At 41.1% G+C, this 22,929-nt stretch overlaps 2 protein-coding genes across 4 annotated transcripts in view; both read left to right on the plus strand.

The window, feature by feature from the left end:
- hydin (HYDIN axonemal central pair apparatus protein) overlaps positions 1 to 3,887 on the plus strand; it is a 69,664-nt gene extending 65,777 nt beyond the window's left edge. For 2 of the 3 annotated variants that reach the window (XM_071457702.1, XM_071457709.1), the window contains exons 86-92: positions 230 to 439; positions 600 to 763; positions 961 to 1,111; positions 1,200 to 1,430; positions 1,514 to 1,738; positions 2,520 to 2,801; positions 3,233 to 3,887. In XM_071457702.1, coding sequence (XP_071313803.1) covers positions 230 to 439; positions 600 to 763; positions 961 to 1,111; positions 1,200 to 1,430; positions 1,514 to 1,738; positions 2,520 to 2,801; positions 3,233 to 3,442 — 1,473 coding nt within the window. In that variant the 3' untranslated portion in view covers positions 3,443 to 3,887. The remainder of the gene's footprint in view (positions 1 to 229; positions 440 to 599; positions 764 to 960; positions 1,112 to 1,199; positions 1,431 to 1,513; positions 1,739 to 2,519; positions 2,802 to 3,232) is intronic. The other variant, XM_071457716.1, reaches the window with a different exon arrangement.
- A 697-nt stretch (positions 3,888 to 4,584) lies between these two features.
- necab2 (N-terminal EF-hand calcium binding protein 2) overlaps positions 4,585 to 22,929 on the plus strand; it is a 109,744-nt gene continuing 91,399 nt past the window's right edge. Inside the window, exons 1-2 of the mRNA XM_071457729.1 lie at positions 4,585 to 4,943; positions 10,603 to 10,627. Of these exons, the coding sequence (XP_071313830.1) occupies positions 4,617 to 4,943; positions 10,603 to 10,627 (352 nt within the window). The 5' untranslated portion in view covers positions 4,585 to 4,616. The remainder of the gene's footprint in view (positions 4,944 to 10,602; positions 10,628 to 22,929) is intronic.

Here is a 22,929-nt window from a genome sequence, read left to right on the forward strand (position 1 = left end):
ACACTTCTCATCGGTCTCTGTGAGCTGATCAGTCACTAAGGCCAGAGAAAGGGCTTTAGAGAGTGAGTGATATTCTTCAGCTTTAGAATAAGTGATTAATATTGTAGTTCTTTTTGATTTTGTTTTCAGTGAGAATTATTACATATAATGCAACTCTCTGCATGTCATCTATTCTGTCAATTCTATCCATTGTAATTATTCCCTTCTGCTGTCCTATTCTTGTCTCCAGGTAGTAAATTTTGTTTGCCCAGTACGTGGCTCTCACACCCAACCCCTACCCATGGTCAACCCCACAAACCAGCGCTGCAGCATCAGACCTGTCATTGATGGTGGGCAGTGGAGCGCTGTGCCTTGTGTGACTCTTGAACCCCTCCAACACACGACATATGAAATCACCTACCGACCACTGACCATGACTGCTGATGGGAAGAAACACCTGGTGAACGAGCACTAACAAATAATCAAACTCAATGCAATGCAGTCTATATGAAAAATATATTTAAGACAACAAAACGAAACACTATAAGCAATGAAGTGTGACATGAACTTAATCTCAGACATTAACTTGTCATATTTCCCTTTTTTATTTTTTCTCTAAGGGATCAGTCTTTTTCTCCTTCCCTGATGGGACAGGAATGCTGTACTCCCTGCAGGGAACTGCTGATCCTCCCAAGGCAGAAGACACCATTGTGCTTGAGCTGCCTGCCAAGACTCAACACACACAGCTGCTCCCTGTGCACAACTGGCTCCCTAAGCAACAGCGGTAAAACACACACACATGCACACAAACACACACACACACACACACACACACACACACACACACACACTCTCACACCATGGAGCCACCATCGGAGGGAAACGATCTTACCCCTTTAATTTAGTGAAATATTTGCATAGTAAAAAGGTCACCTTAATGCAACATGTGCATGCTGAATGTGAATGACTGTGTTTGCTCAGGTTCCGTGTGCTGATAGAGATACTGAAGCCCGACAAACCAGATCCTACAGTGTCTCTCAAGGGTCTGGAGTATATTGATGTTCCTGCTCAAGCCAAGAGAGAGTACAAGATGTCTTTCTTTACGTACAGAGAGGGGCAGTACAACACTAAGGTCTGATGACACACATTCATATTTGAGATCAGATCCAAATGCATTTCTGAGTCCTGTCCTCACGTCACCCTTTATCTCTTTTCCTCAGGTCACGTTTCATAATGAGGTGACAGATGAGTACATGTTCTACCTTGTTAACTTCAAGGCCACATCTCCAGGAGTCCTGTCCACCATCGAGCTGGCGACCACTGTCCGCAGGAAAGTTTCGGCCACCGTACAGGTGGAGAACCCCTTGACCAAAGCTACCTGTCTGAACACTGAGTGTAAATGTACTGACATCAGTGTCCCACCTCAGTACACTGTGCCAGGGCAGTCCAAGGTGAGTACATCTTTTCACATCCTGTAAAAAAAACCTGCTGTCTGCCTGCAAAAACACTTTGAGTGTGTGTGTCCTTTCTTTAGGGTTCTCTGAGCTTTGAGTACCAGCCTCTGCGTGAAGGCGAGTCCACAGCCCGGCTGACTCTGTGCAGTAATGATCTGGGCTACTTCCACTACGATCTACTTCTCAGAGCTCTGCCTCCACCACCAGAGAAAACCGTCTTCTTCAACACTTCGCTCGGCAGCAGCCACTCTGTTCTTGTTAAGTTTATCAGCTTCTCCCGCTTCAGAACAGAGTACTCATGCAAGGTAACAAAACGTCAAATGCCTTATAATGACTTAGGAATTTAAAGTGCACGTCATGTCATTGTAAACTGAACATATATTTTGCCTGATCCTCCTTTTCTCTTTTTCTCTGCTAGTTTTGATTATATGAATAGATACTGACACTGTATAGTGTCTGGGAATGTAAGAGAGTAAGAGTGAGTAGGAAATTATTATACGTTTGTTGGATTCATTCAAACTTAAAAACTTAAAAAAAAACAGGATAAACAAATAATTTACATGTAATAACTGAAAATGTTACTTAAATTTACTAAAGAAACATTACAGTTCTGTAAATATAATTTCCGTTGTATGATCTATAATTTATCACGTCATAAGTGTGTCTAGAAAATATGAAGTTCTACTTAAAGTGCTTTACACATCTACTGACCTGACCTGGAGGGGCTTTATGTGAGAATGCAAATAACTGAATCAGGTGGACCCAACAATAAACAGACTTTACTCTGTCAGCTCTTCCATGTAAATACCATGTAATGTCCAATTGAGCCAGTGTGTGAATTGAGCTGTGAATTGTCCAAACAATGACTATGTGTTGATGACATTTCTGTCATGTCTCTTGCACGCTCAACCCAGGCGCCACCCATCACCTAAACTAAACAGTATTTACAGTGAGCGAGAACATATCTCACACGATCTCTCGTTGTGTGCTGCAAATTGGAAAAGGGTAACTTCAGACTTCAAAATGACCAAAATACAAATTTATTTGCTGTCATGTTGTTCTCTTCTTGTTACCTCTCCCCTCCAGACTGATTGCCCAGACTTCACTGTGGACAAAAGTGTTGGTGCTTCACCAGGCTTCCAGGCAGGATCAGAGGTCAGCGTGGAGGTGTCTTTCGAGCCTCATCAACTGGGGGAAGTGAGAGGCGAGCTTAGTCTGTCCTCAGGAAGCGGTGGTGAATACATCTTTCCCTTACATGGGATCTGTCTCCCGCCCAAAGCCCAGGGCCCGTTCAGCATCAGGGCTGGGCGCAGCGTCACTATACCATTCAAAAATGTGTTCCTGCAGACCACCGCGTTCTCTTTTCAGGTAAAGAACTTAGTTCAAAAAGGCTTTTTTAAAAGAGGCTGAGAGAAATAACCAGATTGAAGAGCGTTTGTTTCTGAAGGAGCATTAGTGTAACTGAAAATCAAAGTGATTAATAACTTTCCAATACAATCACTCTGCTGAAAGCCCATACATCTCTTGAACTCCAAGGAAAGAATTACTTAGGCTCATTTTCTTTGAGACATTTACACTGGTCCACTGCCAGTCAGTATGAACAAGCTGATTTAAATTTAACCTCGAACAGTTACAGAGAGTGGTGCAGTCCAGCTTTTCTACTTTCGGACAACTGATACTCCTGATTATCCTGGTTAGACACAGTCCTGTGTACAAAATGCTTCCATTTGAGTCATGTTCTTCACTTATTATTTTATCTGCAATTGATCTAACCCAGGCCGTATTGACCCTTATCCTAGGTGGACAACCCCTGCTTTACTGTTAAAGGGGTGGATGGCATCCCCTCCAAAAAGGCACAAAACATCCTGGTGTCATTTGAGGCCCCTGCAGGAGGCTCTACGGGGCCCTGGTTTGGCAAGCTGACCATCTCCAGCCAGCGCTCTGAGGGCCACAGAAAGCCCTGCTCATGGGTGTTTTACCTGAAGGGCTACCGTCCTGACTCATCTTAGATAGAGACACACACACACACACACACACACATACACACACATACCTTTAATGTGTTATTTTATTTGTATGATGCCTCAGTTTCATGTGTTCATAAATCCTTTAATCCAAGCCTGAGCTCCAACATTAATGCCAAAAATACAAGCTTTAATTGCCCTGTGTGTATTTATGTGGTTTTAACAATTAGTTGTCACAAATGTGTTTATAAATATATTAATGGTTAACTGAATAAACCCTGCAGAGAAAACCTGTCCAGGCCTGTCACTGCACTCCCATATCCACATGGGGGCAATCATGTCAAGTGATTCCACAAATTCTGCTGCCTCAGTGATAAGGGAGGATGCATAATTTAATGTTTTAGCTTTTGGCTTTTGGCCATGCTGATGACCCGAGTGTTAAAGTGTCAGCTTTCCACAATGAGTTAACTTGTCCCAACTAGCTGTTACACACCCGGCACATTGTAGGCAAGACCAGCTACTTGGCTGAAAGGGCAGAGTTGGGGGAGATGCTCATTACCAAAGGTTAGATCTGTCACATCGCACACAAACACACACACACACACACACACACACACACACACACACACACACAGATATAAAAACCTTCATTGAGGAGCTGGAATGGAGTGACATCCTCTGATCTTCTCATGTGGGAGACAGCAAGAGACATAAAGCTGGTGGCCCACACCTCCCACTAACATTTAAAAGAAGGCAGGGAAATATAGAATCAGATTAGATGTTAAACCAGAGGGTGAGTAAAGTGGATGTGTTAGCTCCCTCAACTTCCTTTCAGACAATGAGCCCAGAGGAGGGATGGTTACTCTGTTCCTTTACTACAATATTAATGGATGCTAATTGATCAGGAGATCCAGATTTAAGATTAGGAAAAACACACAACAAACCCTGTATTTTAGAGTACATTCATTCAAAATGTAACTGCATCAACTATATGAGACAGGAAAGTGCAACAAAGTCACTATAAACTCTCCAAACCTTCAAAAACATTGGTCCCTTTAATCATATAATAACCAATTGCCATTAAATGGATAGTTTTGTGGGTATATAGGATGGGTGGGTATGTTTTGGGGTGGGTGCTGTGATGTAAGACGGGAGGTGAGGGGTGGGGGCTTCTCTCTCTCCCCCATAGAGCGCAGCATGAGCGCTCCGCAGCAAAAGGATGTGTGAGCAGGCAGCGCGCTACTGTAGGGACGGAGTCCACAAACTGCTCAACAAAGAACAAGCCAAACTCCGAGCCCAGGAAAACCGCGAACAGCCGAAACCCGTAGCCGGTCAGGACAGCGAGTCCGCGACGGCAGCGCAGTCCGGAAACAGCGGCGCCCAGCCCGGTGGAATCGACGGGCTCGTCCGCTGGATCGTCACCAAAATGAGCGACAACAAGAACATCTCCAGCCGGGAGTACGCCTCCAGCAAGGAGGAGGTGGCCGTGGCACAGGAGCAGTTCTTCGCTCCGGAACCGCGGAGAGGCATCTCCGTTATTTTGGATGTGAGTATGGAGAGCCGGCAGACAGTGGTCAGCCGGACAGGTCGGGGGTTGTTGGTGCGCTGGAGGAGGACATCCAGTGAGCAGCGCGCACGGACCGGTGCAGTGCGCACTTACGCACAGAGGCGATCTGACAGTTTACCGCTACGACTTGTATCTCCAGCGTAGGAGCAGGCAGCAGCTTTGCCTGGTTAACTGACACTTAACTTAAATAGGACACAGGGCAGCCGGGGATCAAACCTGTGATCTCTCCGGACAGTGTCAGAGCATTTCCATCTTCTTTTGCCCCCGACCAAAAATTCAATGTTAGCCTACATATCGCATCTCACTGATCAACACTGATTATTTAAGCTTGACTTAATGTGTAAACTTTTTTTTTTGTTTTTTTTTTTGCCACACTTCCACCATAAACTCAGGTCAGTGCAGCACAGCTTCTCTCTGAGAGATGATTTTACCGTCAGTCCTCAGAAAGTCTGACAGGCACCTGCGCACTGACAGTTCAGGCAGAATCAGTCCGTCAAATCCGATGCACCACTTTTATCACAACACTTTAATTATCAATGAAAACGTGTCTCTACACAGGGATATTTTTATTGATCCCTGTGTTACAGCCATAGCTGGTGGTTTCCTGTCCCAACATAATGTCTGATCTCACGCAGAGGCAGCGGATGAACACGGACAAAGATCCAGTCTCCCTGTACTGGAAGTGGCAATTACGCAGCTCCGTGTCGATTTAGGTCAGCTCATCAATACTATTAGGTTATTTTTCATCACTGCCCCACTAAAGCTTCCCCCTGTTGTAATTTTAATGCTTTAATAGGGGGGGAAAAAAACAAAAGAGAAAAGTAGTTCAGTTTCTACAGACCCCGACCACGACCCAAATAGACTGACAGACTGATAAAGAGGGGGTCCATGGAAAACTAATTATGATCAAGACCAGAGGGCCAATGTATCCTAGTAGCCCAGTAAACTAGTTCTGTTTGTGTGAGAGAGCGTAGAGGGGGTGAACCAGGTTTGATGCTGGTACCTGCTCCTGTCCTCACAGGCAGGTGCCGTACACTGTGGTTTCATAAGCTTTGAGTCATTGAATTTGCAAAATTGCTCTTTGACCTGATTCTGCTGTGTGACAAGGGAACAGCAGCTCTGCTGTCGTTATATTTATATTGTGCTGCTGATGTCTAGGTTATAAGCAGGAAAGGTAGAATAGACTGTATCTTAAAGACACAGGTGCACTGAGGAGATTTTGGTGCACACACACACATACTTGTACTTCCATCTTTGTGAGGACACTCATTGACATAATGCATTCCCTAGCCCCTTACCCTAACCTTAACCATCACAACTGAGTTCCTAAACCTAACTCAAACCCTAACCTAAACCTAAACCTAATTCTAACCATAACTCTAAAACCAACTCTTAACCCTCAACATGTGATTTGAAGGTGTCTCAAAAAGTGAGGACCGGCCAAAATGTCCTCACTTTCCCAAAATGTCCTCACTCTGTTAGTAAAATACTTTATTTGGTCCTTACTATGTAGCAAGTACAAGTACACACACACACACACACACACACACACACACACACACACACACACACACACGCACACAGGAGACATTTCTTTTGTGCAGTAACTTCCCACTCATTTGTCATTGAAGTTTCATGTGTTTTCTCGGGGATCGTTTCCTTTTTTTTTTTTTTTTTTTTTACAGTTTACCTTATGCCCTGTGCATGACAGTTCACACTGCTCTGCTCACACTGATTGGTCAATTAGCCACGCCTTCAAACTCATTCTGACATTTTCTCTCCAGCTCACTTTCTGCATCGACTTGAACTTTGAAATGTTAATCTTTTTTGCCTTTTTCCAATATTATTGACCCCAGCATTATTATCATGGTGAAGAGGTCCACACCAAAGGGATTGGAGTGATTACTACGTGTGTTTTTGTGTGTGTGTGTGTGTGTGTGTGTGTGTGTGCATGTGTGTGTGCCTGCAGGCTGCATTCTCCCCAGTAGACCCTCTGCTCGCTTGTTTCTCCTCCTTTGCTGTTTTTGTCTTCTCCTTCATCTTAACCTCGATGCACCTTTTTTTAATTCTTTAAACTCCTTTCATCTTTTGTCCTCTCTACTCCTCTTCTCTCCTGTCCTCCTTTCCTCCATATCTTTCTCATCTTCCTCTTCTCCTTCTCTCTGCCCTCAGTCTCAAAACATCCATTCTTAATAAGGTTAGAGGATGGATGCAACATTCTCCCTCCCTCTGTCTCTATCTTCTGTTTTTCTGTTTTGTTCCGTCTTCTCTGTTTCTCTTTTATTTGCTGTGTCTCATTTTCTTCTCACTCTGTGTTTCTATTACAAGTCTGTACACACATGCACACACACACACATGCACATACGCCGCCTCCTCATCGCAACACTTTCCCTCCTCTCCGAGCCCGTCTTTCTTTCTCCGGCAGCTTCAGAGCTGTTTTCTGTGGAGTTGAGTGCGCCCCAGGGTGCAGCCGGAAAGCAGAACAATACAGAACAGCTTGTCATTTGGAACGTAGCTCATCTCAGCAGTAAATGATTTTCACTTTGGCCTGATCAGTCGGCTGCAGTCGTTGCCTGAATGCACCACTTATTTTTAGTTTTACAAGCTGCACAGTTGTAGATGAAATGATCTCTAGATTTGTTTATGTGTAGCATGTTGTCAAAAACCATAAAGAATTATTTTGTTGAACTTTCATCTAGATGAGTTTGAACTGGACATCAGTCATGTTGTTAATGTTGTCTGTCTACACTGCCATGAAATTAGGACTGCAACTAATGACTATTTCCTAAATTACTGGAGTAATTAAATGTTTTGTCTGAAAACAGTGAAAGAACCCAGCCTAATTTGTTCAAATAGTTTGTTTTATCCAACCAACTATCCCAATATCCAAAGGTGTTGGATTTCCTATCATATATGAGAAAGAAAAAGCATCAAATCCTCACATTTCCGCACCTGGAAACAAAGAAGGTTTCGATTAACTGATTAATCGTTTTACTTCTACTTGAAATATTGGATGTAAGAGTTTTAAAAGCTGAAGAATTTAAAGTTTAATGCTTCTATCTTTTGACATTCCCATTGACAGTTGATAAGGAAAGTCTTCGAAGTTGCATGATTTTTTTGGTGTAAAATCCAGCTCAATTCTTAAGTGTGATGGAAGGAAACCTGTGAACTTCACAGACGTTTGCACCATGTCTGTATAATGGGGTTAAGTTAGAACTACTCCACTGCAAATCTATCCTCTTAGTACCACTCACATCCCCTGTAGGTGTCTTTGGAAAGTCAGTTTTGTCCTTCACAAAAAACAGTTACAGCCACAGAAATCTACAGGCGACAAGTAAAGAGAAGAAGAAAGTAACCAAACATTCAAAGAACCTTCTCAAAACACTTTCCTGAAGAATAATCCACATCGCTTCTCCACGACTGAATGCTCCAGTCATCGGTCTATGGCTAAATACACTGCTTATGTTGCTCACAATTAACATCATTAATGTATGCAATTAATTAATCAATATACTCTCTCTCACACACAGTGTTCTGTAACTCTGTTCATCTCCATCTTGCTGTCTTTCTGTCACACCTGTCTCTCCACTTCATCTTTTGCGTCCCCCTCGCTGTGTGTTTCCGTCTGTTATTGTTGTGTTTTCTGGCAGTCGTTGTCAGTCGGAACAGTTCACACAACGCTCTGAAACACTGATGAAAGAACCAGACCTGCCACTTTCAATTCCACAGGGAAAGAAGCTTTCACTGAAGCTATAAATTAGCTTGCAGTATGTGTGTGTGTGTGTATATGTATATATATATATATATGTATGTGTGTGTGTGTGTGTGTGTGTGTGTGTGTGCATGTGTGTGTCTATGTACAGATGGGTGACAAATTAAAGGAAAAACCAACACTAAGAGTCTTAGTAAGGTGTTGGGCCACCACATGTCCCCAAAGCAGCTTCACTGCTCCTTGGTGTTGATCCTACAAGTCTCTGAACTCCAGAATCTCCCTTAAGTTTTCACCTGGGTTGAGATCTGGTGACTGTGAACGTCAGAGAATATGATTCACAACAATTTTATACTCATCAAACCATTCAGTGAGCCCTCGTTCTCTCGCTCTGTCGTCCTGTTTCACTATTCATTTTTAAGGTTTCCTTTAATTTGTCACCCGTCTGTACATGCAGGATGTGCACACATACACAGCACTTTTCACACACTTTTCATTCCTGAGGTCCTGATCACACAACACTGCACTTTATCTGAGACACACTATGATTCCAAGTGCATTCGTGATTGGGTCTCAGTGTGGACATTTCTATTACCAGTCCCTCTGGATTGTGCTTTTAATGCAGACTCAGTCGTTCTCTTCCACTCAGAAAACAGCAGTTTGTGTGTTTAACCACCTTTCACCTTCGGGGAAACTTCCTCATTAAAGTAACAAATGATACCAGCTTCAGTCTGGAGCTGCACCAGGCTGATAGTTGGGGATTGTTAGTGAGGTGCCTTGCCAAAACATTTGATGTAGCTTTTTATTTTTTTTGTTACATGTCCTCCATAACCTCTCAACAAACAAAAAATTGGGTGGCTGTTAATGGACAACATGACTTTACATTGTTTTCCTTTTCAAATGCCAACCATTATCCTGCCGTCTCTGACACCAAATGAACAATATCCAAATTGCAATTACTGTCCAACATTTTTGAGAAAATTGTTGCAGGGAAAATAATTTCTTATATGACTACAAATGACTTCTTTAATGTCTGTCAATTATGGCGTGATTGATACTGGGGTGTTTAAACAAATAATAACAATATATTGGCTGAATCTTTTTTCTCTTAACAAGCATTTTTGATGAGAATTCCTCATTGAAATCATTAAAAATTGTAGTTTTTTTAAGAATTTTGACCAAGATATGTGATTTGGACACATTTTAGTTGTCAAATAAACTGGTTAGCACACACTGGTTAGTATGTAGAGGTGTAATTTTTTTTTTAAACCACCTGAAACGTATGTGTGGCTCACACACAATAACTGCAGAACTCTCTTTTCTGCAGTTATTGGCCAGCATGTACTTCAGTACTGAAGTACTGCTAGTATTGGCTGATACATCGGCTTCCTCCACAGCAATGAAACTTCCACATTAAAATGTTCAGTATTGGCCCATATTCTCTTTCCTGTGTATCAGCTCTATTGTATGCAAAGAAAATATATATGTTATGCCGATGATACACTGTTGTACCTACACATTGATACAATCTCTATTTAAAAATGAAAAAAAGGTAAATCTGAAAATTTCAATAACATGAACACCTATACAAAAAAAAATCAAATGAATTAAAAACTATAGCCTTTCAGTAAATGCTATTTTTGTGAAGGTTATAAGGTAACATATGAATTCCAATGTTTTATCAAGATTGTGTTGTGCCGCATCAGATCTATAGGTGTACATTTTTTTACATTTAAGTTTATGTTATCGTGTCCACACCATCCAACTACTATTGAGTCACTAACCGTTCAGACTTGAACACATGCTGTAACTGCCCTCATTCACCAGTTTTCACTTACCATGAAGTGTAACCCTGTCTTTGTACCTCCAGCAGCTCATCGCTGATACCTTCACACACACTAACTGCACTGTCTCGCTTTTTGTTCACAGATATTCAGAAGAGCTGACAAAGATGGTGAGTGAATTTATTGAGCTCTCTCTACATGTGGAGAAAACATGCCTTAAAATGCCTTGAAACGTTAGTGCATGTGATGTATGGTCAGAGATTATACATTACAGAATTACACATGATGTAACGTTATTGTAAAACAATGTATGTTGAAATACTGAAATATTTGAAGTGATTTTAGAGGATACATAGACACATGATACACAGTATTACACTATTAAGTTAACAGATCTCACATAAGAAATGCTTTGTTGAACATTTTTACTATGTTCTGCTCTTACTTTAATGAAAAATGTATATGTATTTCTTGACTGACTGTGTTTTGATGCAGATCCAGATGCAGACATTTTGATAGACCTCTGTTATTGGTGACATTTACTACTCACACACAGGTATAACTAACAACATTAATTAGGGCTGCATTTCATTCAGGGGTTTCCTGTGCCAGGTATTGTGCATAGTCATTGGTATAACTTTCTGATGCACCTAAATGGGTTATACCTGTGTGTATTTTAACAATGACAAGTCAGCATGTCCATTGTATGCAAGTCTTCTTTGTATGATAACAACTGATTACTCAGCCTCAGTAGATCATGCTCTCTGGGTGTTTTCTAGTTTGATGTTGGCTTTGCACAGTTTGCGTCTTCAGTTCTGCTTCCAGGGGAAAAAAATTACAAGAAGAAAATCAGACAAACAACCTTTTTGGTAATTTTTCTGGCCATGTTGGGTTGGTTCTTTCAAACAGATGATTGTTTTCCAATACAGACATGAGATCTCTTATCTTTAAAGCCTATGGTGTAGCAGGAAACCACTGAGCGATGAGCCCTGTCTGTCAGTCTGCTGCTGCTGCTGCAGTGTGCTGTATTTTTAGCATGTTGGGACTTTAAAGAATTTTCAAAGGGGAAAGTTTATATTGCTGTGTAGCTGTGCCAGTGAGCAGTTTGTTTATACCCTCTAGCATCCCATGCACTGCTAGTTTCTCTTCATCTTCATCTTCTCCTCATCTCTATCTCTCCCCTCCCTTTACATCTCCTCCTGCTCCATCCATCTCTCCTCTTTCTCATCCTCTCCCTCTTCGCCTCTTTCATCCTATCGCTGTGCCGTTGACAAAAAAGAATATGACTAATGAGGGAACAGCCTAAAAAGCTTAGCTTTCATAGCAGCCAGATGGCCATTTGCTTTTGCAGTGTGTGTGTGTGTGTGTGTCTGTGTGTGGAGGGGTTTCTCTGCTATCCAGACTTATTACTCTTTTTCCTTCTCTCCAGCTGTAAAGAAGATACCTGCTCACTTTAATGCACACAACCGTGGCTGTTTCTGTATGTCATTGCTTATTCATCAGTTTGAGCTCTGTTTCATTAGTTTTTAGCACAATAGCTGTGAGTGTGTGTGTGTGTGTGTGTGTGTGTGTGTGTGGGTTCAGGTACACGCTGTATAAAATGCATTTATCTGCTGAAGATGTCGACCAGCGAACATACACCTTTTTTACAGATGATTCAACTGTTGACATCGCTGCTGTAGATGACTTTCTTATCTCGCCCGGGGTTATTCTGAGTGATGATTTGTGCCTTTACAACAGACTGTGGCAGCTTTCTAAATGCTCCCACTGCCTAATTACCAAGTGCTCAGATACACAATGTCAGTTAAAAACATAACAAAATTTACATTTTCATTTCACGCTAATCTTATCCTGAGCAAAGACCAGTTGTGCTCTTTCTCCCTCACATACAAGCTGTGGGATTGTGTGCAACTTCATGATAACAATCTCACACAGCCGCAAACTGCCTTTAAACAGGCGGATATGAGTGGGGTTGGCTGGGGGGCTGCAGGGCAAGAGAAAAGAGAGTGAGAGTCAGTGAGGGAAAAACACGAGAAGATGAGGAAACAATGGTTATAATGGAGAAATGTAGTTATTTGATGTATGGAATGCAGGCTGGAAAGAAGGAACCAGCGAGCATAAAAAGAGGAGCTATTTTTACCCTCCTCCTCTCTCCTGGGAGAAGACCGGGGAACTGCTTTAATGAGAGAGAGAGAGAAGGGAGATGCTAACAGGGAGAGGGGAGAATTGTTACAAGGAAAAGAAGGAGCAGGGAGGGAGAGATTGACGGAGGCAAAGGCAGGAGGTTGCAGAGTCTGAAAGGGAGAGGAGGCAAGGAACAGAGAGAAAGAGGAAGAGGAAGAAGAGCAGGGTGAAGAGAGGAAGAGGAGCGAGGGAATAAGAGGGAGTATTGTACATCTGACAACGGGGCAGTAATTAAGGTTTAATTGGCCGAGTTCTGTCTTTACATTCATAACACAGATTTCAGAGCCGGTCTCCCTGCCCCCGAGCTGCTGAAACAGCGAACCAGGGAATGTGTGTGTGTGCATTAGTGTGTGTATATTATGCATCCACCTCTACTGCAAATACACGTAGCATGCATTGGTGAGCATTCCCTCTGTGTGTTAGTGTGTAATATAACAATAAGTGTATCAGCATGTTTATGTATGAATGTGTGTGTGTGTGTGTGTGCATATTCTGTGTGTGTTTTTATGACTATCATAGCCGACTCAAAGACATTGTTCTGCGGCTGCTGGAGTGGTTCAGCAGCCAATAACTCTCTGAAATAGTTGCATCACTTGACAGCACTTAGTTTACTCCCTGCACTTGGAGCAGCACCTCTAATATGCCACAGTCCATTGAGCGGCTACAGTTTAAAACTTAATCTTTGCAAGTAAAATGGAAATACATGATATAACTACTCTGGGGAACAATTTTAATTTTATATTTTCTGTAACTGCTGACTGAGTTCACTCAAACTGCATTCAATCCTGAATCCTCACCCACAGTAGTTCAACGCTTGCAATTTATTATTATTTTTTTGCATGACCATCCTTTTACCTGCTTGTGACTTAAAAAGAATAAATGCACACACATTCAAAGAGAACGTTGACTAACTTACGTGTTAAAGGAACTATACTAAGTTAAGCTATTGCTACATAGCCAACATTAGCATGAAGAGCTGCTTACCTACCAGTCTAGAAGAAACATTGTAGTTCAGCATCAAACTTCATTCCTTTACTGGCCAAGAGCCGTCTCCAGTGGTGGAAAGCAATGCCAGGGTTAACTCTTGTCTCTCACATGTCTTTTCTTCTACTGAAATTAGCCGCTAACTTGCTAACTGATAGTGACTCACTGTAGCAATCTGCCCTGAAGACGCAGCGCTGCTCAGAGGGCGTATTATAACCTCTTGTCTTGTAAACACAACGATGGGCGAAGCTCTTGTCAAGCGACAATCACCACCACCCGCTCCCGACAAGAAACCACGTTCGGTGGCAGAGAAAATGTACAAATAGCCCCTTTAGATTATAAGAAAAATAATTATCAAAACCTTCAATGAGTCCTGTATTGGATGTTTTGTTTAACCCTTATAATTTAAGATGTTTTGCTACTAAAAAAAGCTTTTTATGTTTTTCTCCTTAGATAAATGTTTGTTTGTACATTTAAATGCAGAACGATCAATGACAGCAATAGCAACCTTTTTCTGTGTTACTGATGATATTAACAAATAGCTTTGTTTCCCATGACAATGAGCCAGCAGCGCCACATGCTTAATGCCTGTTACAGCTTATTCGCTAAGACTATTTCCATTGCACTTTTGCACAATTGTATTTTGTTATCATTGATACACCAGTTTTTCAGCCCAATTTAAAACCTTTTGCAATATTTCAACTTTTTATTCATATTCACAGCATTTCCATACAGGCATTTTTATGCACTACTACAAACTGCCCATAAAAACATACAGTCATGGCGTACAGGAACACTTGAATAGAGCAATAATGCACCCCTATAAATGACATGTGAAAATGTCTGCTGTGAAAAAGCCCTGTTTACCGTATAGTGCAATATATTTTACCAGACTTCTGGTCTCATAATGTCAAATTTATATACGGCCTTTGATAATGTCCACAATGGCATGAAAAAAAAAATCAATTTCCAGAGCATGTTTCTCTACTGACAGTTGACAAATGAAAATGATCATTTATAGTTGTGTGTCTCCTGATGGTGTTGATGCAAAATGACGGCGTATATCTAAGAAAGAAGGAGCAGCGAATGAGTGATCCACACAGCTGAGGAGAGGGCTGACAAGCCAGTGAAAACACCTGTCTGGGCCCTTTACCTGAGCCTCTGCACACCTGATCTAATTAAAGCAGAAACGTTGTCATGACACCTTGGACTTAAATGACAGGACAGAGAGACACTCATGCAGCCAGAGACACATGGAGGAGTTTTGTGTCTATGTTTCTTATCAGTTAGCAGGTAGGTTTTTTTTCTTCTAGCTTCTTGGCTTGTGATTCATCAGCCAAATGCTAATTATCGTCACAGTCTTTGACGTGAAAACAGAAAGCAGAAGGAGTTCAGGGAGGGCTTGTTGAACCACGCTGTCAAGAGCAGACAGAATTACAGCTAAAAGCAAACAGGAGGGTGCAGATTCTTCTATTCAGGGCTGGAAAACAGAGCTTTTTTTGTTAGTAATAGAGGAAGCAATGTAACTGCTGAGAAATGAGAGGGAGAATGCTTTTCTTTCCTTTCCTCTCTCCTCAGTCTCATCTGGGACGCTGGTACTGACACATTACATCTACCACCATTAAAGCAGAAATTCCTTAGTGGTGATTTGGTGTAATTACAGACTTTTGAACAGTCTCACTTCTCTGCCACCTAATTCAAAAAGACAGCTCTTCTCTTCCTCGCTCAAATCTGACTTTTGAATTATTCTTGCCTGAATTATATCTCACCTCAATATTCAGTTTTAACAGAAATTATGTAAAACGACGAAAAGGAACAAAAACAGCTGGAGATAGAATTTATTTTAAGTATACCTCAGTACTGTGTGACAGGTAGGATGTGTTATTGATTTTCTCCGCCCAATTAGTCGGATGAATACCCGCCATAATACGCCTCTGTTATTGAAACTGCAAACAGGGTATGACTGTAGATACATATTTATGCTGCCATAACTCCAGTCACCATGCTGAGTCTTTCCTACATTTTCTTGAATATTGACTCTACTTTTTGTGGTAATTAGTAATCATTAACTGATTGCTGTGCACTCTGGATTCATCATCATGTAATATCATTCTCTCAGTGGATGTACCTTATATAATTTATAGTTGTTGGTACCAGTTTAATGGTTTTCTCACTAGATTTGGCAACTTTCAAGATTTTTTTTCAAAAAAGAACCCAAAAACAAATTGCGACTCTTTGGGCAGACATTATATGATCCCTTCAAGAGTTATACGAAATACCAATATGATAATGCAAATTATACTACTAAACTAAAAACTGTGGATTTACTTGTAGTAGTGAGTAAATCTGTGCAAATTTTACTCTCTATTTTAACTTTTGTGAACTCAGAAACTCAGATTTTTACAGTCCCAAGAACGAGATGCCATTAGTTCATCAATGAGCCCTGTGAGAAGTCCCCTGCTGCGTCTGAAATCGGATACTTCAGCCATTACACTCACATGTAGTACACTGTGTACACAGTATATATATATATATATATATATATATATACATACATACATACATACATACATACATACATACATACATACTTACTCACTGGAAATGACAGTTGCAATGTGTAATCACAATTGTCGCCGGTCTGCCGGCTGCTTTACTTGCTTGACTTGAAAATGAACGTTTTACTGTCCTTTTGTGCTCCGGGTCACACAACAAGGTAATTAGGCAGCCATCAGCATCGTCGACGTGTCCTCCTCCCTTGGACCCCATTTTTCACAAGTTTGAAAATCTGCTGGTGGCCCCTCGCCCTCTGCTACGTAGCCAAGATGGCGACCAATGAGGATAAGAAGTGTCCATTGTTTTACACTCAAGTTTTTCACCATTTTGAGTGCACCATATTGTGCACTGCATGTTGTCATACCATACTCTGAATGCACTTACGCACTCAGCAGCATTAAGTGTAAGTACAGGAGTATGCAAATTGAGACACGGTAACTATGTGACCAGTTTTCTAGCAGCACATATTTTATCACGGAGTTTGTGCCAAATGGGTTTAAGTTCCAGCTCCTCTCCCAGGTACCCACCTTCTTTTCTTCTGCTTGTCATATGTTGATATTTGCACATAGATAATATCCTTCATCATTAGGCCGGCTGTAGTTAGTCAGAGATTTGTGACACAATAAGCTTTACAGGAGGACAGAGATGGATGAGACGGAGAGAGTAAGGAGGCAAATGTCGACAAGACTGCAGGGAAATTAATGATAAGTAATGATCAAACAGACTGAAATAGAATGAAGAAAGAGGAGAGCAGTTTAAAACAAGAGAAATAAAAGAAGCTGTTAAGAAACTGAAAACTAAGAGACCGAAGAGCATAACAGAGTGAAAGTCAGTGTCAAGGGAGCGGTAATATAAATAAATGAGGTTAAGTAGGAGGATGAGGACAAACATTTGGATGAAGAGAGAGCTCACTTCATTGTTGTCAACAGAAAGAATGAGACAGAGAGAAACACATGACATATATCAGTGGAGAAAGACAAACTGCCAAGCAGCAGACATGAGGGAGAGACAGGGGTGAGAGATGAGGTGCAGACAGACAGTATGATGGGCCTGTACTGGAACATTTAGTTCATGGTTTATTCAGCAGGAGCCGACTGAATCATGATGCACAGGTCCTAAAAAGAGACATCACGCTTAACTGTCTGTTTCCCAAACCTGCGGTAGAAGTTTTTAAGGTTGACGTCTCAGCACTTTTTAAATTTAAAGCAAAAGTTTGATATTTTAATAAATATATTTATTGGCTTTCTTGGCAAGAATTAGATGTAAAGACTGATCGTAAATATGAAGCTATAGAGCCAAAGTCATGACATCACGTCTAGGTTGCCCTCTGTTTGTTTCAGTAACTCAGTGCAATCTCCCATGCAGGACTTTTTTCATCAGTCTTGTGAAAAAAACGTAGCATGTTCCTTGGGATTTCTTTACATAAGTCAAATCACCATCCATTACAGAACTGGCTGGCGATTTTAACTAAGTTAATCAAATACTTATTTCTTATCTTAAGAGAAACTACTGCTACGATGAAATAATGTAACCTCTGCTGTCTGAAAACATATCCACTCACGTCTGTCCTGCTGTTATTACAACCATCATCTGTTTGTTAAACAATCATTTAAAATCATTAAAAACTCACAACTTGCAACTCAGACAGCACTGTTGAAAACTGTTAGTTACAAAAGATGTTTTTAGTGGAATTTTTGAAAGAGGTTTTGTTATTTCTTGAACAGGACCCTGAGTCTCCTCTAGCTGCATAGGTAAAGCAGAGACAGCGCCATATGTATTTTCTCAAAAAATAAAAAAGATAGAGCATATTTCACCAAATGTCAAGCAACTCCTTCTGACTCCTTTTCTCAAAAATCTTGCCTTAGTTTGACATCTTGGTTAAAAATCTTATTTGCTCTTTGTTTAGATGGGAATACCAATATCAGTCCCATATATTTGGCTAATTAGCTTAGCTTAGCATGAAAATTGAATACAGAGGGAAGCCACTAGGCTGGTTCTGTCCAAAGATAACCAAATGCACCTTAAACAAATCAGATGTGTTACCTTTGGACTGTTTCCAGTCTTTATGTTAGCTAAGCTAAATAGCTGCCAGTTGTTGTCTTGTAAATGAGAGTATTGATCTTCTCATCTAATTTGCTGCCAGAAAACAAATTAGCGCATTTTCCAAAATGTCAAAGTATTGCTTTTAAGTAAATTTCATCACATTGATATCATTTTCTGTTAATTGGCAGACAGTCCTGCAGTAAGCCAAGCAGCCATTCGCTCAGCCTCCAGCCAGCAGATCCGCAGTCATGTCAGGCTGTAGGGTGTAGGTTTTCAGACAGACGGACTTCATATCAACCAGCTGGTTCCTCAGTTTGTGATCTGTTAGTGTAAACCGGTTCATCTGCCACTCAGCCCTCACATGTTACTCTGTAGTGACCCAGGAAATATGCAGATCGACCACCAGTAGGAAACTATGTAGTACACACGGACTAAAACCAGGGTAGAAACATGAGTCAAACTAACCCTGATACTGTAAATGTGAATGTTTAGTATCTAAGCCCAGCTGTGGCAGGGACTCACTTTGATTTGTAGCAGTGATAAAGCAGCTACATATAATGTTTACCATAGGCACATAGACTGAGGCTACAGAGCAATACCACCTGTTGCTAATGTATGATTAATAACATAAGTAGTAGTAATAGTTGTAATTTTACTTAGTCACATAACCTTGAACAGACTAGATCATCTCATGACAAATTTGATTTGATCTTGATTTGATGATTTTTAAAACTATGATTTTGTTGCTGTCCAAAAGAAGCTCTCCGTGTGGTATGAGAAACAATTCAAACAGTTTTTAAACAGTTTATTTATTTTAAACCCATAAACTCTTAATCCTCCAGTTTCCGTCAAAATGACCAAATTTGGAGATATATGATTTTCATTAGGCAGTGACGCGTACTTCCTGCTGTCATTTGAAGTTCATATTATCATCAAGTGATACAATATCTTGAGTGAAACAATATGTGTGCTGTGTGGTTGGGTGATTTTTCATATTAATGAACAGTAGAAACTCAAATATCATGCTCACAAGATCAAATGGACCAGTTATACACGTACACTGGGGCCCCAACTGGTAACATCAGTGAGAAGGATTTGACTGCGAACAGTAAAACATTCGGCTCGTCTGCTGCTAGATGCTGCTGCTCATCAGTGAGCCAGTCAGTCAGAATGGTGTCATGTGTATCTAATTACCTGCAGTCTTTAATCACTGAAGCTGCTGCTAACAAGCCCCAGTGTGCTGCAAGCTGAGGGAGACAGACGGGAGAAGAGAGAGGGGAAGTTCTGTCTGAAGGGAAGGAAAAGTAGGAAAAGTAGTGTAGAATACATTGAGAAAATAGCTCACAATTCTGCTTATAGAAAAACCACCTGTCTCATTCTTGTGAAGGTTATATCTCAGTTTCATGCTGAGATTGACAATGAACTGATTAGATTTTGGTGGACAGGTCACCATTTATTTATGTGCCTTTTTTTCTCTCCCTCTCTTTCTCTTCTTTATGTTATGTGTTGTATATATTAAAACTGCTCGTCTCTGCATACTGATCTACTGTAAGCCCTGTGCAGACGATGTAAAATGTACTCGTCTGTTTTAACCTGAAAATGAACACATTGTCCAAACATATCTCCATTTTCCATTAGAGCGTCTGTAAAATGATGATGATGATGATGATGACCAGATGTTGAAGTCAGCACATTACTAGCAGCACACTCAACTAGATAACCAAATCATCTACATACAAAATTATCGTGGTCAAGGAGATGAACAGTAATATTATTCTTTTTTTTTTTTTTATGTCACACGTTAATTAATTGGTAACTGTTGGTTTGGCAGAAGAAAATGTTTGCAGGTGAGGAGTTTAAACATGTGAGTCTGGAACAGAGATACATAGAAATGTTATGAGCGTTCAGTTTTGTGATGATTGCAGTGCACTCGAGGAAAAGCTGGTTAACACTCGATAGTGTGTTCCAGTAAACAGGGATGGGAGAATAGGCTTATGTCTATACACTAAATACAACAGTTAAACCAGCAAGTGGATAGCTTAGGTTAACATAAAGTATAATTAAAAGTAAATATTTTGCTTTGTGTACAGATAAAGGGAAGAAGTTGTTAATTAGTGAGGCTTAGAGATGCTGGTAGGTGGATTTTGTTGCCTTTGAACAGAGCCAGGCTAGCTGTTTCCCCTGTTTCCCCAGTCTTAATGCTAAGCTAAGCTAACCATCTCCTGGCTGTCGCCTCATATTTATCATTCAAACATGTGAGTCTTCTCACCTAAAAAAAAAACTCATCCTTTGAATCTGCAGTGACTTTAATTAATTTGTTGTTTCGACAAAATGAGACATTTATGGCAAAACACACACACACAAAACTTGTCTGGGAACTTTGCACAGTATGCTACGACACAGCTCCTGCAGTTTTCAGTAACAGAGACCCCTGCAGCAGGAGGTCTGAATGAGTTAAAGCTGTGGTGCAGGCCTGATGTGATGTGAAGGAAACAGCGAGTGAAAAGTAAAAAGGATTCTGCGCAGGTTTCCCTTGGTGGCCTGCAGAAGAAAGAGCACGGAGGGAGGGGATTGAGGTCTCTTTGTTCACCGTCTTGGTCGTCTGGATTTGGATCAAAGGCTGAGAGTTAAGACGCCCTTTGAAGATGTTTTCCTCACCTGACGCTTTCTGCCCTCTGCTGGGTTGAGATCAATCCCCATGCATTTAGCTTCATTCACTTGGAATATTGATATCTACTGAAACTGCAGGAGCACAGAGCTGAAATAGAAGCCTTTAGCTACAGGGCTGTAATTTTATGAAAGTGCTTGGATGGCTGGATTTGGGCATAACATTTTGAAATCAGTCTGATATAATGTAAGAGTAGAATATAATAGTCTTGTGCAGCCACAGTTTTTTTCAAAACATATGAACTCTTGCTCCCTTTTTAATAGCACAGTGCATTTCATTATACAATAGTTGCTCTTGAGAATTGCTGTCCTGGCAAAACGAGTCCTGAAGAACTATTGTGGCTTTTCTTCTTCCTTTCTTCTGTCATTCTTTGTCAGTCAAAGAAAATCCTTCAATCAATGTTTTTGTCAGTCTCTGTTTCCTCCTCTTCTTCCTTCTGTTCCATCCACCGACATTTCTCTCCCTCCCTCCCTGCAGTGCTGGCTGCACCAAGGCTTTTAGACTCGGGTCTCTGTGCTTGCATGGTAGGACATCCTGGCCCATCCACATTTGGCAGCACTGCTGAAACAAAGCTGAGCTGCCTGTGGGATGAGTGGCCAATCTGGGCAGCCTCCTCACCCATCCATCCCTCCATTCTCCTTTTCTTTCTCCTCCTTGTATCTCTCCATGTTGCTCCCCACTTCATTATTCTCTCTGTTCGTGTCACCTCTAGTTCCTTGCTTCATCTCCTTATGTCCTCTCCAAAGCAGACAGAGCTCACAATGTGTGGCAAAGAGATGTAAGGGAGGAGAGGGAAGACAGACTACACCAACAAGCCTCTAAACTCTTAAGCTTGTCTAAATCACAGACTGTGTTTTGACATTTTAACCAAAAACCACATCTCTCATCTGTCATTGATTAAACAGAATGAAACCCTAAGTGGAAAATACATATTTGCATTATCAGATTAACCTTGTTTGCTGGTTGTTTTCAACCTCCACAATCACCCTTACTGAACCTGCACAGTCCTCAGTGATGTCATGAGAAAGGGAAAAGATTAAAACCAAAGGCCACAGAAATTATGAGACTAAACAAGTCATCAGGAACAAAGCAAAGCCTTTAATCAGTCAGCCAGATTCTCTACTTAAGTGCTGGAGGTATGAAAGGCAATCATCGATTCACTGATGTGACCTTTTCAACCACTCTCCCCCTCTCTCAAACACACACACCCTCCCACACACACACACACACACACACACACACACACACACACACACACACACAAAGATCCTCTTGAGAGTCTGAACAAACAGTGATGAGATCAGTGCTGTATTGTGTCCTGAACAGATTGCACCCAGTGATTGTTTATGCTGTGGTGTCTAGGTGTGTGTGTGTGTGTGTGTGTGTGTGTGTGTGTGTGTGTGTGTGTGTGTGTGTGTGTGTGTGTAACAAAGTGTATTATGACATATTAGATAATTGAAAAGAATCAGTTGGCAGGATAGAGTCAAACTGACCACCTAGTGTTGAGAAAGCTAGTGAAGCTCGTGTCTTTTAATGTGTGTAATTTACAGGTGCATCACTTCTGATGAATGCAAACCATTAAGGTTTTGACCAGTTCCAAGGCCCTGATGTTGTGCAAAGCAGTCATCATTAATGGGATTAGTAAATCTGTACTTTAAGTGCTCTGACAACTTCAAATGTTGTGACAAAGGTCTGTGGTGGGTTTCATGTGTATCACTGATGTATACACTACTCTGGGCTGTAGTAATGTAGAAGTAAGGGTTTTTAAAGAGGCTCTTTGTTGCATTTATAAGAGTTTATGACACACCCTCTGACAGATGGAGGCTAAAGTGAGTTGATAAGAAGTGTAATGCCTGGAAAAGTGACATGATGGGCCGGGGCTAGCTGATTAGCGTGCTAACATCAGTTAACATTGTTGCTTTCCACCACTGGAGCAGTTTGATGCTGAAGTCACCATGCTTTTTTCTAGACTGGTGAATAAACAGCTGTGAATGCTGATGTTGGCTGTGTGGCAAAAGCAAAACCTACACAAAGTTC

The sequence above is a fragment of the Trachinotus anak genome, unplaced genomic scaffold (assembly GCF_046630095.1).
Source record: "Trachinotus anak isolate AG129_WGS33_773 ecotype Australia unplaced genomic scaffold, CSIRO_AGI_Tana_v1 ptg000002l, whole genome shotgun sequence".
In the NCBI taxonomy this organism is placed as follows: Eukaryota; Metazoa; Chordata; class Actinopteri; order Carangiformes; family Carangidae; genus Trachinotus; species Trachinotus anak.